Source organism: Poecilia reticulata, linkage group LG8 (genome assembly GCF_000633615.1).
Source record: "Poecilia reticulata strain Guanapo linkage group LG8, Guppy_female_1.0+MT, whole genome shotgun sequence".
NCBI lineage: Eukaryota > Metazoa > Chordata > Actinopteri > Cyprinodontiformes > Poeciliidae > Poecilia > Poecilia reticulata.
The window spans coordinates 14,867,040-14,886,752 of record NC_024338.1 but is presented as its reverse complement, the minus strand read 5'-3'; the positions used below and the strand labels follow the sequence as shown (position 1 = coordinate 14,886,752).

Below are 19,713 nucleotides of genomic sequence, written 5' to 3'. Positions count from 1 at the left end.
TCTGACACTGCATAGGAACCCGACCCACCACACTGTTTCTGAGCTGCTAGGACAGAACACGTTATAAAACGTTGTATTCACTGGTAAATATTTAATCCATCAAAAATATTTATGAGCCACAAATTGTTCAACCCAYCTCCCCAACCCCAAAAAGAAATGCTAAATGGTTTGAAGAAAGAAATATTTAATAGAATACAGACTAAATAAATACAAAACTACCCGGTAAAAAAAGCAGTTGCAAATAAAAGCGCAGCTTGTTTGGTTATTACAGTTTATGTGCCACAGGTTGTTTACAATAGTGCAATTTTAAAGATACAGTAGTAATAAATGACTACAAAATAAAAAAAAAAACATATTTAACAAGTAATGATGAACGYATAAGAGCACAGAGTGCTTTCTAACAGCAGATCCCATAGTCTAAAGGGGGCTTGCYCACACAGGTAAGCTTATTCAGTTATCACACTGCAGGCTGAGAGGAGATGCAACAGTATGAACATATTTGTGTAGATAAAGGAGATGATTCAGCTRGAGGCAGAGCTTCTGTGATAAAACATCGCACATGACTGTAGAACAGAGGAATTCACAGTTAAAAAGAAAAAAATCACCTTTGGACTTTTTTTCTTTTTTTACTACAAGAAGTCAGACCTGAGCTTGCATGGAACAAGCCCAGCAGGTCTCTATATTAAATTCTTAGAGAGAGATGAGCTGATATAAGAGACAATTTTAGGACGAAGGAATGTAAATCATTTGGTCCACTTACAACAAAAGAAAACTCACAGTGAGGTGACTTTTTTTTTTGTTTAAAACTTTGGCAGTGACTACTACCAGAGCTGGTTTAGAATAACCTAACAAATAAAAAAAACAAAACAAAAAGGCCTGACAAAAAACAGGCCACCTCTCTCTAAAGCAAAACCGATAAACCTTAAAGCAACTCAGAAACATAATGTTTGGTAAAACCACTAGAGCCAGATCAGCTCAGACAGATTACTTTGGGTTTGGGAGATTACTTTAGACAGCTTTCTTTAAACGCAGGCCTCTTAAAGAACCTCACACCAAATGACAATGTTTACTAAGCAGATAACCTTYAAGTATAAACAGATGAGATTTTTTCCTACAGTGGTGTGAGCCTGTAGTGATGGTGGAGGGGGAGGATGGTTCAGAAGGGAAAAAGAGGCGACATCTATCAGTGTGTGGATGGTAGCAGTAGTGGTGTTACATTGGGAGAAGGGGGCTAAAGAATGAGCATATGGATGGGGATAAAATAACGACCAAGATGAGGAATGATTGTGTGTGTGCGTGTGTGTGTGTGTGTGCGCGTGTGTGTGTGTGTGTGTGTGTGTGTGAGATGATGACAGTTGGCGTGCAAAAATGGGGGGAGGAAAGGACAGATGGGAGGGGATGGTGCTAGTTTCTACAGCTTGTTGCTTTGAGTTGCTGTCCAGTTTTCTGCGCCTCAACAGTCAATTTTGCGAAAACTCGATCTGCCATAGGAGTTCCTGAAACACAGACAACGAAGAAGAGAGCGACACTGAAATAAGACTAAAACAGGCAAACTTTTATTTAACAGTCTTCATGTAATTTTGGTCTCATTTAAACAATTTAAACAAAGATAACGCCGTATAAATGTTTTCAACTGCCTACTTTTATTTTTATTTCACATCCAATGAAATTGACTCAGTTTGGGCTTTAATTTATCCTTTTCTCTCTTTTTTTTAAAATCTTTGCACCACCTTCATAGGAATCAATGAATTCTTGCAAAAAATATTTACACCTCTTGAATGCTTCACGTTACAACCACCAGTTTCRATTTTGTTTAACTTGTATGAAAATACTCTTCGCAAAGCTGGAACAGCACTTTTTCATCATTAACAGGAGAGAATAAATAAAACAAATTAATTTGATTCTTTTGTCAATTAAATCATTGGCATCCTCCCAAATGTAATTACTTCTTCCTCCGTAAGTGAGGTAGCATTGGAGATAAATGTARAGCTTGATTTGCATTTGGAGTGTTTTGGTTTAGTTGAGCTTTTTGAGTTAAGAAAAGTATTAGATCCTTATAATCTTTTAACTTGAACGTTGGATACAATCCCAACCAAATTATTAAAAAATCTTCTCCTTAGTAAACAGATGCAAACCACAAGCCTTTAAAATTGCTGTAATTAAACTTTAGTAAAAAAAAAAAAAAGCCTTCTCTCGTCAGGATGATTTAAATTACAGATCTGTATCTAATCTTTCTTATCTAAAATTCTCGARAAACGCTGCTTGAGAAATCAAGTGTGCAAAGATCTGTTTCAGGAGTTTCGGTCCGGTTTCAGAGGACTGAAATAACTCCAGAGAAAGTTACAAATTACATTCTCTTGACCTCAGATAATGAACTTGTATCTACTCTGCTTTTGATAGATCTCAGTGCTGCTTTTGACACAGTTGACCACAATATTCTCTTAAAAATAGATTTTTTTTACTTCACAACATTGCTGCCGTTGCTTTGTATTTGTCTAACACATAAAATCCTAATATTATACATTAACGTTAGTGAATGTAGCACAAAATAATGTGGAAAAAGTCAAAGCCACCATAATTGTGATGAAATTTGGTTTCATGTTGCTCCATTGCTACAGTTTGAGAAGCAGCATGAGCTCATTCTGTGAACCCCCGCGCATCTGTTAACCTCTCAAATTACCGTTGTGTTTGCACAGTCTGCACGGGCAGGGGTCTGTACAGCTGGGGGATTTTGCGGGTGATGAGAGGACCCAGAGCTTCTTTTAGTTTGTGGTAGTTCCTCTCCAGCTCTCGGTGGTACTCTCTCTGGTCTGGCCCAATCAGGCTCTTATTCTTCCTCAGGGCGTCCTCACACCTGCATCACAAATAGCAGAGGAGGCMGGGCTTTAATTTTCTCGGTTACACAGCGGTCTGGAAGTCGGAGGTGTGGAGCGTGTCGTCACCTCTTGGTGAAGTCTTTAAAGCAAAGCCGCAGTTTGTTGTGATGGCGAAACAGCTTTGGGTCYTCTGGAATGTCGGAGAGAAAGACCTGCGCCACCTCAAGGGGACCCTGTGAGGGGGAGAAACCGTTACATATCGGCAGAGGAATGTCTAAAGACTGAACCAGACCGCAGGCCAGATTTAAAGCGGCTTAATACTTCAGAGGAGTTTGGCTTTGTGACATTTTAAACATGATACAGTTAGAAATCTTTTTTTTTTAAGTCAGGCACCTGGTTGACAGTGGTTCCCACACACCCCTGCAGCACCATTTGAAGCATCTTAGGGTCCGCCGGGTCTTGATTCGTGGCAAAGGCGAGCTCCTGGGTCTTCTTCTGCATGTCTTCAATCGCCACCTCCATCGGGACAAGGATAATCTGGAGAAACGACAACAAAAAAAAACCCTAAATAGAAGCAGTCGCTGCAAAATGCACCATCTGCTCTGTCATGCTGCAGATATATACCTCCTCCTTGTGGATGACGTTGACACGTGTCTTTATGTAAGGGAAGGCATGAGATGTCGTCAGGATCGTTTTGCGTTTGTACTGCTCATGCAGGTCGCCGTGTGCCCGGCCGTCCAGAGTGAAGGGAGTGCAGTACATGAAKGTCCGCAGGTTGTAGTTCTTGTCAAAATAGGTAATTCTTTCTTTCAACTCGTATGTGTCGAAGTAAGGCTCGGCATAGGTGATCTGGAGGTAGGCCTGGAAAAGCAAAACTCACAACTAGTTCGTTTTTTTCTAAAACATCTACGTTTTTATTCATCAAACGTACATATTAGGTTACCTTGTTGGGATCCAGTTTACTTTTGTCGACCGGACTGGAGTCCTTGATGATTTCAACCACATCGTCCTCAAACCTTTCTGAGTAGAACTCCTACACAACGAGGAGTTTCATCTTGAAGTTTCTCATAAATCTCTAGTGACACTTTTATTWGGATAGTGATAAATCAGCTTGCCTCAAGCCTGTGGGAGATTTCAGCTAATTTGGTGATTGAAGGCTCCTTGTAGACAAACTCCTGCTCATCCAAATCTCCAAAGTGGCAGCCRTAGAAACCAACTCGAAAGTAGGTCCCAAACATTCTCTACAGACTGCAGACAGGATACAAAAACAAAACAAAAAACAGTAAGATAATTCAATTCATTTAGAAGTGGAGAAGCAAAATAACKRAATGAAACTGAAGAGGCAGCGACTCGACATTTGAGATGGGGCCATGAAGCACAAAGGAATGCAATCTGAAAGCTGATAAAAGCGGAGTTCAACTAAGTTAAATAATGAAAGTTTTCTCACACTCACCAGTAATGTGGCGTCCACACAAGAGCACCAACACAAGTTATAAGAAAAAGGAAAAGATTGAGAGTGTAAAAACTTAAAATTACGTGTCTAATGTTTAAATTACTGTATTTAATTATGGAAATGAATGTGTTACCTCCCATCCTGAACTCTAGAAACATTGAAAAGTGAAAAAGAAAACAACATAAGATACAGGGATCAGGTGATCAGATTTTCTTTTTAAATCTGAAAGTCAACTAACTTGATTGTAGACTTTGTTGAAGGCCTCCTGCAGCTTCCCGTGGACGGTCGCCAGCTTTTTGAAGTCTCTGTTGGCTTCGTGGATGGGTAGCAGAATCTTGTACACTTCGTTTATAGCTTCATACATGGCAGCCTGTGGTTTGAAGATAACGCATCGCAGCGTCTAATAATACGGCTTAATCGGCTGTGTTTATTTCAATATACAGTGCTGTAACCTTGTGCTGTCTGACCCCATGTTGTCTGTCGTCATGGAGCCAGAGAATGTGAGTCRTACCATGTTAAAAGAGGCAGCTGCTTGCTCCAGGAGGCCCACCAGGCCGGCCTCGCTGAAATACTTCCCAGCACAAATGCCTTCCTCCTCAGGGGACAGAACGTCATCTGAAACTGCCGACTCCTCTAACACGTTGGATGAGATATTCTGTGAGAAAACATAGAAGAGTCACATCAGAAATCCAGTTGCCTTTAGAAGTCACTAGTACATAGAGTTTGTGTTTGATTAAATCTTAAGATAAATGAYGACTATTACTTTACATTATCCTTTACAAATCATCCYTACAAAAACAAATGGGACGCTTTTGTGTTACAATCTGTCAGAGACGAGCAGAGAATGAAAGGAACTAAATACACGGCAGTCCAGGAAAAAAACCTGTTAGAAGCTGCTAAAGACACCTTCCAGCAGGACAGAGAAACTTAAACATACAGTAACAGATAGAAGGAAAACCTTAGATATAAGCCTATTAAGGTGTCTGAATGGCCCAATCAAGATCCAAACCAAAGTCCAGTTTAGAATCTGACACAATGCTTATAAATATATGTTTACAGATTCTCTCCAACCAACATGAGTTTGAGCTCTTCTACAAAYAAAAACAGACAAATCTAAAGGTATACAAATCTGGTATGGAAACGCACCAAAACACTTGCAAGAGCAAATATAGCAGAAGTTGGTTCAACCAAGTGTAAACTCAGTGTAAACTAGTCCAAACATGCAGCRCACTTCARATKTTTATCTGTAGGAAATTTTGAAATCCATGATCACTTGCCTTCCACTTCATAATTAAGTGTGTTTTGTGTTGGTCTAACACATTAAATCCCAATAAGATACATTACATTTTGCGGTTGTAATACAACAAACAYCCAGAGATATGAAAACTTGAACCAGGGTCTGTAGATTATAAAGTGCATTGCTGATCACCTGAAATGTTACACAACCGATGGGCAGGTAGCGGCAGTCCTCCAGCATGTTGAGGTACTCTGCCACCAGAGCTGCGCTGTGAACGAGGCAGTGGGCTGCCTCGGCGTGGTTCCCTCTCTCAGAGTGTTTTCCTGCCATGTTCTGGAGCCACGTGAGGCGCAGATCAGGTGAGTTCTGGTAGCCTTTGGCGATCCTGAAAAAGAATACAAAGGAAGGATTTTTTTCTTCTGTTTTTCTTCACCATTTTAACTCATCCTTGGTTTTCCCCAATACCTGTACATCAGGTCAATGAGCATTTCAGGATCCTCCTGATGCTCTTTCATTTTCACTGTGTCAGTAAGAATCATGTGCAGGTTGAACACCAGATCCTGAACCTGTAGTTTTGAGAAAAAAAAAGAAAAAGAAAAACGCCCACCAACATTCATCATCACACTCTTTCAGTTTTAAGGCTGCTTTAAAAAGAGGGTTAGGTGTAAGCTACCTGCTCTGGGAAAGGCGTTTCACGCAGCTCTAGGTCCTCCTCGGCATATGTCAAAATCGTCTTCAGTGACCGACGAAGATGCTCTTCGTTGAAGTTCTGTGATGTTCCCACCAAAGAGGACAGAGACATGGTGACCTGCATCTTTACTCGCGCAAAGTTCTGATGCAAGACCGGAGAGAAAGARGCAAGTTGTAAATAACTTTATATTCAACATGCARTGMATATGTGAACAATGAAAGRCATTTGAGGAAATAAATTAAAATGGTCCTAAACTTACATTTCCRATCTCAAAGTTYTGCCTCATGAGGAGATAAAGAGAGGCGGAGGCCTGGCTCCTGACGGAGCCGACGCTGCTGCTGCAGTGACGGAGGAGACGCAAACAAAGGTCCGCGCAAAGCTCAGTGTCCTCCTCAAACAGCATCTCTGGAAACTGYTCAAAAATACAACTTCAGTTAACTCAATTATTATTTACACTGAGGTGTCAGCTGAAGCATTGAAAATGATCTAATGCACTTAAAATAACTGATTAAATTTTAAAAAAGCAGGAATGCATTTGTGTTCTGCTTAAGTAGTTTAATTCCTAAAAARGGCAGCGCTGGTTTCTCACCTTGAAAACCAATGCTCTCTGCGTAGTAAAGCAATGCTGCAGAAAGAGGGCGCTCTGGTTGCCTGCCATGCTGTGAAGAATCACTCTCAGGACTCCACCGAGAACGCTCTCCTTCAGTTCAGAGGCAACCACAGTCTGAAGAAGGACAGAGGCAAAACACGCTGAAACTTAAAAAAACAAAAAACAAAAAAAAAAAAGGCAGCTAAATATGACAAAAGAAAATAAAATGTTTAGTGTTACCTTTACTATGATTTCCAGTGTGTCCAGCACTATGAGGGACACCTCAGTAGCTAAGTTTCCATCCACCACAGACTCCTGCTCCATCTCAGCTTTACTCCTGAAAGTTTATTCAACGTTCATCAGTGTGTCACATAGCAAAGCATCACTCAATACCAATTCCAACACTGTCATTAACCTACTTGTCAACTCTGTCTGTATTTTGTCTCCAGTGGGTGACATTCTTTTTCCACCTGACATTTTCCTGGCTACCATAAGGACTCCTTTCTGTTATGGTAACAAAAAAAAAAAAGGTGAATGTGAGATTTTAACAGCTGTAGACAAATCATGAACCATCATGTTCTCAMGATCCTCACCTCTGCAGCGGCGGACCATCTCTTGGCGAGCCCCTATAGTTCCCAGTATGGCTTCCTCCAGTCGGGCTTTCATGTCCTGAGACTTTTTAAATGTCAGGCTGTTTATTCTTTCCAGCGCTTTCCTCCCCTGCAAAAAAAAAATTTGTCAGAAAATGTCAGCAGCACATTAAAAGGAAATTTGAAAAAAAAATTAGCATCACGATTATGCTAATGCACACTCAAAAACACACCACGTTATAGTCTCACACACCAATCTGAATGTGTCAACAAGAAAACAGAGTTTCTGAATTTTGATTCCAAACTTTCTAGCTACCATAAGGAAGTTGAAGTTGCTCCTCTAAGCTCTGCTCTAATATTGTTTTTCAAGCTGTGAGAGCAAATGTTTAGCTGGAAATCTTACCATGTACAGTTTTCAAAATAAGAAGGAAGCTATATGATATGTTTTTAATTCTGCAATAAATAAGACAGCCAAGCAAAAATTAACATTATAATATTCTCTGGTTCCACTCCGATATCGTCACAGAACTTCTCCATGGCTTCCGGGCCGACCATCTTTTCAGCGCCGGCGTACTTGTGGAACTAGTGTGCATTTTGGATAAAATGCACACTAGCATTTTATCCAAAAGTATTTAAATTGGATTTCGGCATTTATGACAGCGAGGGTTCAGATAACTGGTGCAGAAATATATTAGATTTCCATTTCCGTGTGCTAAATGAACAGTAATAAAACGCTCACACACAGCAGTAGGCTATCTATCCACCTTACTTTACCTTGTATTCAAAACAGGACACACACAGATGAAGCAGATCCAATAAGCGGTTGATCTGCAGGACAGATAAGTCCGACACCCAGCGCTCCAGGAGAGAAGCGTCCGCGTTCTTCAGTACCCACAGGAAGCACACCAGCAGAGTCCGGCTGCACTCGGCAGACAGAGAGCTGGTCTGGCGCCCAGCCTRGTGGAGAACGGACAAAAAACAGAAACTCAAGAGCAAACCTTGGGATCCGCTTTAGAAAAGACGAAAAAGAACAAAAATAGAGCGCAAAGGAGCCGACTTCCTACGCAGCGGCCGACCTGCGACCCGTCAGTCTGTAGGGCCCAGGAGAGCAGGCTGACCCTTGCCATTATTACTTACCACAGAGGGGAGAGCAAATGGGTTGGCTTTGGCATGCGGTAAAGGGGAGCCAGCAATCGCCATGGCAACAGACTGGCTGATAATGTTGCCACTGTCTGGGTCAGTGTCTTCAAAGTAGGCAGAGGAATAGCGAGCGCGAGAAAGTGAGGAGTCTGAAAGACGAAAAGGACTCTCAGGTATGTCGTGTTTCAGAAATGAAAGATTTTTTTTTTCTTTTAAAATGGCGCATAAAACATTCCACTGACCACAGAAATCGTGAAGCTGATGCAGCGACTCCATGACGATGGGCAGCAGGGGAAGGTAGAGCTGAGCAACATGCGCCCTAACCTGGGGGTCCTGGTAACGAGGGTCCGCATCGTGGCTGCACAGCAGAGAGTGAACGGCGCTGATGGCCTTTTTATGAAGGAAGAAAACCCTGCAGGCGACAAGAGTTCATGAACCACCTCTGTCTCAGTCCTCACTGACAGTGGCGCCACTGGCACTGAATAAAAATACGAATCTCAACAAAAGCACAAAGTCGTAATGTGACAAATGTGAACATGTTCATGAGGATGAATACTTTTTCAAGGTGTTTTATGTAGAAAATATGAAGAACCTACCCTTCACCATCAGGATCAAGAATGAGAGCGAGTTCAGTGAGCAGCAGGCCAGACAGGAAGTGCTGCTGGCGGAAAGGGACCGACAGCTCAAACATGGTGGCCACACCCTGGTCTTGCACCATGCTTGAAAATGCTGAGCTCTGCCAAACAAAACAGATATTAATAAGATAATATAAACTCTTGTGAATACAATTTTGTAAATGGAAAAACAGAAACTTTTAAAACTGAGATTAATAAACGTAAAAGTACAAAAAAAGATCCACACTTTGGAGCCTAATCGAGTACCTGTGAAGTAGTGGATGAGGTAGAAGGGGAGGGGGATGCTGGAGGGCTCAGAGTTGAGCAGGGCAAGTTGAGGATGACATAATGCTCATGGCTGCAGACGATACGCATAAAGTCCATCCTTAAGGCATTCAGAGAGCTGGGATTCTGTGTCGTGTGGAGCTTGTTAGCGATCTGTTAAACACACAGATTCACTGAGCGCAAGAAGTTGAAAAGCGAGAGCAGAACTGGGTCGTCTGAAGCTACGAGGAAATGATGAGGAGATCAATAGAAACCTGTTTGTAGTAGGAGCGAATGAGGTTGAAGACAAAGCCCCGGTCCATCAGAGACAGGAGATCGTTAAGGAAGAAGGCCAGACTGTTGTTCAGCCTCTCCACAACCTCCACATCCTGAGAGGGTTTGGAGGGATTTCACAGGGAGAGGGAKGATCAATAACAATAAGGGAGTTTTCAGGTGCATTTCAATAAATGTGAGCTTCATCAAAAAGTTTGTTTGTTTCAGTAATTCAATTGAAAAGTAATCATTTAGATTAAAAATGGAGTGAGACATTTGATGCTTATGGCTTATAGCAACAAAAAAAATCCAAAATTCCTTTTCTCAGAAAATGTAAACATATTATATAGGATAAAAGGGATTTTATTATAGAATTTTAAGCCATCTGTACAGTTTATACACTGTGTGATTGGGCCTGAATTACTGCAACAGTAAGGTGTGACATCATCACCATTAGTTTCAGGTGTTGAAAGTTTGGTGTGATCTTACTTTTGACCGTGCTGAGGAAGATGATGGAAGCATGAAATGATGTAAAATGTTCCGTCAGAAGAATGTGCTGCCCATAGACTTTATATAAAACAAAACCTAAAGCTCCCCAAACCCTTCCTGACTGTGGAATGGTGACTTCTCACTTTACCTCAAGCAACTAGAATTATGTGCCTTTTTCCTCTTCCTTCAGACTCAGSAACCTTCATTTCTGAATTAAATGATATATGTACTTTGATTTGAAAAGATGAGTTCTACATATCAGTAGAGTCGCCTTAGTGTTATCTCTGGTTCAGAAGTGGCTTAACATAAGTCAATTCTGGAYATGCCTGTGTGTTGGCTCATCCCTCACTGATCTCCCTCCTTTAAAAGGATTTGATTCACAATCTTTTTAAACCCATAGCAATTCCTCTTGCTTTTGCAWATTCTTTTTCCATGTCTTCCTTCCACTCAACCTTCCATTAATATTCCAGAATTCAGCTCTTCCCCCACCTAGAATTCTCCCCAYGCATTTCAACTTAGTGTTATTAAAAACCCAGACAGCGGATCGTCAYGTCTTTGTTGCACACATTTACCTTGTGATGTCTGCTTGCAATGTCTGCACTGATGGCACACAAGAGTGCTGCAATGTCGTCAACGAAGCGGTCCGGGTAGCGCTGTCGCCTGGGAGAATCCAGTTTAGARGTCAGGAATAAGTGATGAGCCATGCTCTTGGTCTGAGGAAAGGAAAGGAAAGAAAATAAACTCTTAAACAAAACAGCTTTTTCCTGATTTAAAAGTTGCGATTTGRCCGTGTTTGCTTTGGATGCACAAGAATTATATTAACCATATAAAATTCATTGAATATTCTCAGAAAGCCACTGACCATCAATTGGAAGAAGAACCAAGCCTGCTGCAGCGTTGCTTCCCTCACTGTGCTGGTGCTGACCACCCACTGCAGCGCCAGCTCCTCGTGGAGCAACTAGACGGGAACCAACACAGCAGGTTTGAGCTCACAGGAGGAAACACTGAGATGTCGCTTTCAATTTTTTGTCAGATATGAATATTTTGTAAATGGAACTACATTCAAAATACAAATAACAAGAAGAAAAAACAAACAATATGCGCTGTAAAAATCTTAAAATTTTAAAATACAAAAAATGTGGATTTGCAATGTGAATGTTTTAGATGCCACTTTTGTTTTACCTTCTTYGTAATCGGTCTGGTGGGAACAGTTAACAAGGCCACACTGTCCAGAAAGGCAGACATGCGATTGYTGCTGTGGTCGCTTGCCTGACATGAGGTGGTGGTGAGGTGAACACAGACATGAGGACAGCGACGTGAAAATGGGTGAATGAGAACGGGCGGGTGGAGGGAGTTCTTTTTACAAACTCTGATGAGGCTGAAAGGAACTCTAACGAGCTCCAGGGTGAGCTTCTGTCAATTAGGCGCTTGTTAGGACAGCGGGGAGAAAATGTGTTGGAAATGATCGAGGAAATGTAGTTTTTTTTTTTTTTTAAAGAGAGAGGTAGGATGAGATTTGCAGAGAATGAGTCCATGCAGAGACCAAAGCAACCTCAGAAATTGGATAAGAAAAAAAAGACAACCGAGGAGCTGATCGGGGGCTGTGAGCGATGAAGGTGGAGGAAGGAAGGATTTGGCACCTGCTTGAGCTCGCAGCTGGAGTTGGGGTTCCGGCGTAGCACAGATCTGGAGCCCCCAGGGGCATAAGCAGAGTTTACCCAGGAGTGGGAGCGGTCAATGCCCTGCCATAAGCACCCGAAGAAACACACACACACACAAACACACACAGAGTGGCAAGAGGCAAGGACACAGTGAGCAAAGGGAGGCTAATTATCACACAGGATTTTATTTCAGGTTGAAAATCAGGAAGAGACAAAAATTAAGCTCAAACGGGGAATTAAAGAGGAAAAGCAGGGAGGGAAGAAAAACTGGAGGAGCCGACAGAAACAGAAGACGAGAGTAAAAAGCACAATTGTAATGACTAAGCAGTGATTAATTACTGGACTCAGTTGACTTGAGTTTAATGAATCTGCTGTGAAGAGTCAAGACACTATAATTAAATCAACATAGAATTACGAAAAATGTGAAAAACCAGCACAGTGGTTCTATTAAAAAGATAAAATAAAGACTCTTAGCACAATATGGAGAATATTAACTCACCTTGCTTCCCATGATCCTTTGGACTTCCTCATCCGGGGAAATCGGCGTGCTGGCCAGGTCGGGGTTGGAGTTGCTGATGCTCTTTGAACGGGACAGATGCAGGCTGCTCGGGCGGCCCGTCGCCCTGGACAARGTAGCATACTGCACCGGCATCTCATAGGGATGGGCGCCTGCTTTCCAGGAGGAAAAATAAAYRCACAAAGAAATGGAACATACAAATGGCTGAAAGGGCTTTTGCAAAGTCRCGTAAACAGTCAGTTCTTGACCGGTCGCTCACCTGCTGGAGGCATGACAGGTTCAGCGATGGGCAGGCGGAAAACATAATGGACGTAGGATGCCAGCAGGTTGTTGCGACCGTGCTGGTCTTGGTTTCCCTCCAGGTTTTTGTGGATTTGGTTAACCAACAGCGCCATGGCTTCAAAAGCAGCCCGGCCGAGGTTCACTACAGGTCAGAAAAAAAAAAGAAAAGCTAATTAAAACACAGGTATAAATGACAAACAAGAACCAAGACTTTGATTTAAAGAATTTTTATTCTTTTTAAAGGAAAAATATGTCTTSGGCCACATTACTYTGAATCACAAATCATACAGTCATAAAATGTTCTTAAACTCAACAGATAAACCAGTTTATTTGTTTAAGCATAATATACAAGTCAGTAAGTAATAATGATTTATTCGTTTTAAAAAGGAAAATTCAGACAGACAGACAGACAGACAGACAGACAGACAGACAGACAGACAGACAGACAGACAGACAGACAGACAGAGACAGACAGACAGACAGAGACAGACAGACAGACAGACAGACAATCTACAATTAGACACATATGTAGGACCAAAACCGACATAATAATAAGCTGGGCATCTCTTGAATTGCTACAAAATAAAGCTGTATTTCCTCTCTCAGCCCACTGGCTGCAATGTTGACACCTTGAGATGCCATGAGACCTAAATCCTGAACATCATGGCATGGACTGCATCCCAGTTTTCCATGTCTGGCATATAACCATTAATTAAGAGGAAAAGCCTCTTAGACTCGCCCGACAGCACCAAACTATTTATTAGACAATTCATTTAATTTCACACAATTATCGAGGTAGAAGCCATTTGTTTGTTAAATACTTAATGAAACTTATTTACAGTGTTTGATGTTTGTTGTAAATGACGTATACTCACAAAGAACGAGGTAATTAGTAAAAGTTTGTTGTTTGTTGAATATTAAGAAACTACAGTGGCTGTGATGCGCCAAGACAAAAGTAAAACAACATGAACAGGTGATCAACTTTAAACCACTCGCTCCTTTTTACTCTTCGTCTCACTCTGCCATTTAAGCACACCCGTTGCCATGGCAACCTCCTGCGCTCCACAAGCCAACCAGAGATTATGTTAAAAACGTTCAGTCCATTACAATATTAGGTTTTCAGGCTTGATATTTATTTTGTGATCATTAATAAGCCTCCCTGAACACAGCAGTGGTTGATTAGTTCATTTTAAACTCCTGCTCTGCTAGTTATTTTGGTAATGGAATCAAAACGCACAGAATTGCGCAACACCTTGTTGAAACAATAATTACTGAGATTATTATTGTTGATGGATCATTAATTTGAACACGTTTTGTTGAATTTTTTGTTGTTGTTCTTTAATAAAGTTACGTATGTTTTGATAAGAACCCAGAGGAGGACGGTCTCAGCCTCCTGGCGCCGTTCAGTTTGTCACCTCATGCTGAGATTGACTCAAAACCCCCAGCAATCGACGTGTTGCAGCCCTGCTCTATTGCACAAACAGTTCAGAAACAATATGAAATGGGAAAAAAGTTATTTAATAACTGATTAAGTTGTGTTTTGTTCTTGAAAAAAGAATCAGTTCGGCTAATTAGTGGGTGCACTCGCGGCTGCACAGTGAACCCATTGATTTTTTTATAGCAGACAGCCGCTCCACTCTTGCAGGTACTGCGTACCCCCGCTAAATCTTTAAGGGGTACCTAAATAAGGAGGCACAGTTGGGGAGTGATGAAGGTTAAAAGGTTCAAAAGTAGTGTTAAATTACAGTAGTGTTTTAGTAAACTATCTTTAAACTATCCAAGATGGTCCTTTTAGGTCTGGCAAAAATAATCTCATGTGCACACGAGTCATTCTGGTCAAAATGAAGAGGTTTTATCTGAATTCTTGTCGAAATATGTCAAAGTCCTTTGTAGAAACTCTAAAACTGTGCACATTTCTTTTTTGTTTAATAACTGAATAATTACACGTTTGAAACTTTGAAAGTGAAAAAAGCCTATGGCTATGTTTGGGTCTCTCTACAGTGTAAAGAAAGTGTTAAAAATACACAACTGATTATCCTGTGAAATTTGACAGAGAGAAATGTTTCTGTCTGTATCATATGCTATGTTATTATACTGTGTATTTTTCTTCCAGCAGAAGTTTTGCTTTTTTTTACATCCATAAGAAATTGATGAACCCTCGATGAATCTTAGACTGTTCTCTTTGCTTTGCCGTGAGAGGGCCGACTTGCCCACGACTCGTCGTGTCTGCMCGTGTGCAGTTAATAGTCACTCCTCTGTTGTCCCCTTTGTTGCTATATTTATYAACTTCTCAAACTAAAAAAATATCAGTGTCGGCCAAAACTCGATTTGGCGAGTCAGGCTTTTTTAGATCAGTGATCAGTCAGAAAACTAGATTTGATAGGTTTCTTCAACATAGTTTAATAATGMYACATAAATGAGAACCTGKCTAACAGAGGAATGATTTGGTGTTTGTTACTTGACAGACAAGTCAAATCTATGCTATTTTTAAGTGAGACTTGAGTTTGTCTTGCCTTTGTGGTGAGTGTGGTGACTGGACAGGTAAAAAAAAAGTGGAAAAACTGTTTAAAGTTTAAAGAAAAACTTTTAAAATCTTCAAACAAAAAAAATGCTATTGACTAACACCAATTCAAAACACTAGAGAGCACATAACGATGGATCTAGGAGGCAAGCAGATCTAAATGACACATGGGAATTTTTTTAAAACAAATATCACATCAGCTCTCCTGGAGTAGAACTAATAAAAAAACAAAAAAACACTCACCAATTTGGCCTGCAATGACTGGCGGGTACACGATTAGCTGAATCAGCTTGTTGAGCAGCTGATGCAAAAATCTGACACAAGTATCCAGCTGAGACCCTTTCAGCGCYGAGATGCTGGCCTTCAGCTCCCCTTCCATGTTTGCTTCGGTAATAATCACATCCTTCAGACGGAATGGGAAGGAGTACTCCTCGAGGACATACACCAGAGTAAAGAACTTATCCAGGTGTGCGTCCTGAAAGGTAGAGCCAATCAAGCACAGATTTATGTTTGCTAGAGCAAACACAGAAATTCAGCAGACATTTAAGACAATATTTTGTCTTTTTAAATCCATACAAGAGTCAAATTACAGGCGTTCGCAGTCCTAAGCAGAAATATAAAAGTACCTGAGGAATTTGTAAAWWTTTTTTKGATTATCTGATTAATAATTGGATGGCAAAAGATGCTTTAATTTTTTTTTTAATTATTATTATTATTACCAAATTTGAACCTGGAGATGCTAAAATTAGGTCACTAGTAGGTCTGGGTAGAACATATTTACAGAAAAAGTTTATTATTTCTTTATCTTAAGTACTTATTTTTTTCTAGCTTTAGCTTAATTACTGCTCTGACTGTGTTGTTCTTTCAGCAATGGCTTTTTTTTTGAGTCTGTATACTTCAGTTACAATCAATCCATCACTAAATTGACAATCATTTCAATATTCGATTSATGGTGATCAATCGTTTCAGCTCTACGTTAAAGATTTTATGAGTCTGAGAGAAAGGCAAACTAGTAAGCTCAACCCTCAGTGAAATAAGCATTTTCACGTACCTGAGTGTGAACAGAGGAGGTTGCTGTCACCTCGACATTGAAAACTCCTTTGTGATTATCCACCCACTTCATGCCTGGAAGCTGAACCTGCCACACATTRAAATTCGACTCATTTAACAGCGCGCCGTGACGTCACAAAGGAATTGCTGTTGGCAGACGAACTGATATCCACGCAGTCTCGTGTACATCACTCACATCGGGGGTGAGCACCGAGTAGCTGGGTGGAGGCTTCTCCACAGACACAGGAAGGCTGAAGGAGCCGGTGCGCAGTCGGCCGTGCTGCATCAAAGGAATCCACTGCGGGCGGAAAGACATGTGATCTCTCCCAAACGGCGAAAGTACAAAAAGAGCTGCCAAACAAGTTAACATGTGGGTGAAAGTGTTAAACCTGAGCCAAGAGCGCACTCACAGTGTAGCCCACGGGGGTCTCCAGAGGAGTGTTCTGCTTGGGCTGGCAGCTGATGTGGTAGAAGGTGAACAGCAGATGATGGTTGTCTGTCAGATTGGCAGGAATCTTCATCTTCATCTCCTCATAGAACTCAGGGGACCTTATGAGCAAAGAGTTAATGTTCAAGAGAGCTGAACAGAGAGAGAGGGCCAAAGAGCGGAAGAGCCTTACTTGTTATGGTAGATGATGGGAGTGTATGCCTCTTTCATGAACTCGGCACAACTTGACTTTCCAAAGATGACCTGGTCAAAAAGGCCCAGCATGAAGGTCATTTTCAACCACTAACATGGAGCACTTGTTTTAAATAACCAGGCTCTACTGTTGCCTGCATGTTTATAGAAGAAGCTATTTAATCTGCTGCACTCATGTCAAAGATCCACTTAAAAGAACAAGCAAGCAAACCTAGAATAAACTCTATATTATAATTTAATGTTCTTGTTGCCAACAAATTAGACATCCAACTAAAAACTAGTTTTAAGTGGATATCTCAGCCTTGAGCAAGTTTTTCGAATACATTTTTTTTTTTTAGGATACGACATTCATATTTGTCTTTGAACGGGACTCACCGGTAAAGCCTGGCTGGGGTCTTCTCCTGCCATGAACTGAACTTTCACAGCAATGTTCCTGACTGAGCCCTGGCGGCTGCTGAAATTCAGACTTTGCGGGTACACATAGAGCAGGTTCCTGAGGCGTGAGGAACAAGCAGAGGGAGAGCAATTTAATACAAACATAAAAATCTGTGAAGGTAAAAGTGAAATAAAGTTCCTCGCTTTTGTTATATTGTTATTAAGAAAAGCTTATAGAGTGTCTTCTAAAGGTATTCATACCTAATTAACTTTTTTTTTTTTTTTACATTTTGTCATGTTACAATCAAACTTTGAGTTGTCATATGGGGATTTTGTGACTAAAATTCTAATAAAATACATTAAAGATTGTGATTTAAGTGTGACATCAAGCATGAATATATCTACAAGGCATTCTACAACCTACAAATTCTTTACAAAATTCAAAAAGTATGATCCTCTTAGAAAGCGAGAGTCCTGTGCGTACGTGAGAGATCTTTGACCCATCACCGTATTCTCACTCGCGTCACCAACTTCTGTCCAAGTTAAACACACATGGGTTACTACTGTTCATATTTTGAAACATCTGATGTAAATTGCGTTAGGAGAAAGATTACCACAGTATAAAAGTAAAAACACCACACATCGCTGCACTTATTTTAATGCTACAAATGTTTGCGTTTGTAGCGTCAAGCACGTCTCTTCCATACATCACATGCATGGTGCAATAGCGAATGACCTAAATGACAAAATTAGACTCTCTGTGGTTAAGCTTTAAGAGAAGGTCACCGAGACCAAGGTCGTGAAACTAAACTCTGGGTCGAACCACAAACGAGTTAATGTTTCACCACAGTGCTGCGTGTACAGGTCCTATAAAAGGCGCAGCAGCAGGCCTGAAAATTCAGCTGTAGATGATGAAATTCTGGATGAAAGGGAGATACATGTCCTCCTCTTGCGGTTTTCATCTTTTAACTTGCATGTAAACATTTTTTGGAGGAAGTGAGTTTAAGAAAAAGAAAACAGAAAGCCCTTCTGAAAATGATCTGGAGCCTGTGTCTCGTGTGTTTAGTCGGGGGTTTTGGAGCGGTCCTCGCCGGCCCCATCAGGAAGACGGGTAGCACGGAGGGCAAGGCTGCGCCTCAGGAGGAAGTCAACGTGCTCATGTTTGGAGTCATACAGCTGAGCGAGTCGCTCAACTACGTCTTTGAAACCACTGAGGCAAAGATAGAGAGAATCAGCAAGACTCTGAAGAGGCATGAAGAAACCCTCCAACGGCTGGGGCAGCAGACTGAACAGGCTGCAGAAGTGGAGCAACAGATAAAAGAAGTCGTCCAGCTGCTGCAGGTAGGACCAGGGAAAAGCGCAAACACTGGATTCCATGTGTGAAGCTGAATAGTCGCATGATTGCAGTTCAGATTATGTAGCTATAGAATACAGAAGCTAGGGAAGACTAAGAGAGTTAGACAGTTAAAGCAAAGTTCAACAATGTAAAGCACCTACTGTATTTCATTCAGTGACTCATAGAAAGATTAAGTTTAGACTCTTAGTAAGGTGGATGTAGTTTATATAGAAGCTGCTGTTAAAGAGAATAATAAGGTAAAATCCTTATTTTCGCAGGAACAAATGGCAAAACAACAGGCTCAGAYCCACATCACAAAAGACTGGCTGAGCAGCATAGAGAAGGACGAGGAGGAACTGAAGGCAAAAGTTCAACAGCTGGAGATGTGCATCAACAACAATGCACCACAMAGCCTCAAGGAGCTGCAGGTACATCTGAAAACTCAACTCATTCACTGTCTRACTGGAAATTACATTTTATTTTCGTCACATTTAAACATCTGTGTTGTTGTTTTTGTTGTTTCTTTAGAATAAAGCAGAGGCGCATCTCCAAATCTTGAAAGGTTTACAGACCTGGAGCAAGATCCAGAAAAGGGATATTGAGACTCAGGATGAGCAGCTTTCCAAACTGCAAAAAATGGTAACTTGCTTTTCCAACAAATTTCATATTCAGAACTTATTCTGTCTGTTTATTTCAATTAAAAATGTTGCTTGTTTCTGTGTTTTTTCAGAGCGAAGCTATGCAGTAGCTCATTCAAGACTCATCAGTTCACTGAATAAGAAAAAATCCATCAACTCCTCATCGTTACTGCACTCCAACATCCCTATATATGAATATTAGCTCATGTTAACACCTTTTTTAATAGAAATTAAGTTAAAAATGAAGTTAAATTATACACATTTSTTTGTTATTTGTAAATAAATATTTAATATTTGAAAAAAAAAAAACTTGGTTCTTTTTTTTGCAAATTGTTCTAAGTTTTGAACATGTAGGGTGAAACCTTTTGAATCTTTTTGCTTAAAAAAAAGAGAAAAATCCAAAAAAGAAAAAAGTCAAACCAATCAATAATCACACAGGAAGAAGCATGCTCATTGCATGCATGCATGCAATGAGCGGCTGAACTTGTTCAATACAARAGGTCAAGCCACCGCTTGCACGTATGCCTTTAATAGTAA

At 40.8% G+C, this 19,713-nt stretch overlaps 2 protein-coding genes across 6 annotated transcripts in view; one reads left to right on the top strand and one right to left on the bottom strand.

Annotated features, from left to right (window-relative positions):
• Positions 1 to 164: 164 nt before the first annotated feature.
• The window catches only part of dock6 (dedicator of cytokinesis 6), a 28,371-nt gene continuing 8,822 nt past the window's right edge, over positions 165 to 19,713 (bottom strand). The window contains exons 15-50 of one of the 4 annotated variants that reach the window (XM_008415974.2): positions 17,203 to 17,320; positions 16,808 to 16,878; positions 16,598 to 16,736; positions 16,384 to 16,485; positions 16,189 to 16,275; positions 15,381 to 15,612; positions 12,594 to 12,758; positions 12,317 to 12,489; positions 11,797 to 11,898; positions 11,339 to 11,425; positions 11,019 to 11,114; positions 10,729 to 10,869; positions 9,670 to 9,783; positions 9,398 to 9,568; positions 9,113 to 9,252; positions 8,759 to 8,928; positions 8,514 to 8,665; positions 8,151 to 8,333; positions 7,380 to 7,506; positions 7,206 to 7,290; positions 7,027 to 7,123; positions 6,787 to 6,921; positions 6,457 to 6,609; positions 6,180 to 6,338; positions 5,972 to 6,072; positions 5,699 to 5,891; positions 4,781 to 4,924; positions 4,508 to 4,639; positions 4,403 to 4,417; positions 3,932 to 4,057; positions 3,760 to 3,849; positions 3,441 to 3,677; positions 3,210 to 3,353; positions 2,943 to 3,049; positions 2,681 to 2,854; positions 165 to 1,496 (exon numbers count right to left, since the gene is read on the bottom strand). In XM_008415974.2, the coding sequence (XP_008414196.1) occupies positions 1,454 to 1,496; positions 2,681 to 2,854; positions 2,943 to 3,049; positions 3,210 to 3,353; positions 3,441 to 3,677; positions 3,760 to 3,849; positions 3,932 to 4,057; positions 4,403 to 4,417; positions 4,508 to 4,639; positions 4,781 to 4,924; positions 5,699 to 5,891; positions 5,972 to 6,072; positions 6,180 to 6,338; positions 6,457 to 6,609; positions 6,787 to 6,921; positions 7,027 to 7,123; positions 7,206 to 7,290; positions 7,380 to 7,506; positions 8,151 to 8,333; positions 8,514 to 8,665; positions 8,759 to 8,928; positions 9,113 to 9,252; positions 9,398 to 9,568; positions 9,670 to 9,783; positions 10,729 to 10,869; positions 11,019 to 11,114; positions 11,339 to 11,425; positions 11,797 to 11,898; positions 12,317 to 12,489; positions 12,594 to 12,758; positions 15,381 to 15,612; positions 16,189 to 16,275; positions 16,384 to 16,485; positions 16,598 to 16,736; positions 16,808 to 16,878; positions 17,203 to 17,320 (4,705 nt within the window). In that variant the 3' untranslated portion in view covers positions 165 to 1,453. The other 3 variants (XM_008415977.2, XM_008415971.2, XM_008415972.2) reach the window with 3 other exon arrangements.
• angptl8 (angiopoietin like 8) lies at positions 17,328 to 19,712 on the top strand. 2 transcript variants are annotated; one of them, XM_008415970.2, is made up of 4 exons: positions 17,328 to 18,543; positions 18,817 to 18,966; positions 19,067 to 19,177; positions 19,269 to 19,372. In XM_008415970.2, exons 1-4 carry the CDS (start codon positions 18,238 to 18,240, stop codon positions 19,284 to 19,286), a joined length of 585 nt encoding a protein of 194 aa, XP_008414192.1. In that variant the 5' UTR covers positions 17,328 to 18,237; the 3' UTR covers positions 19,287 to 19,372. The 2 variants fall into 2 exon arrangements, with proteins under 2 accessions (XP_008414192.1, XP_017161844.1); XM_017306355.1 differs by having other exon boundaries at positions 19,067 to 19,712.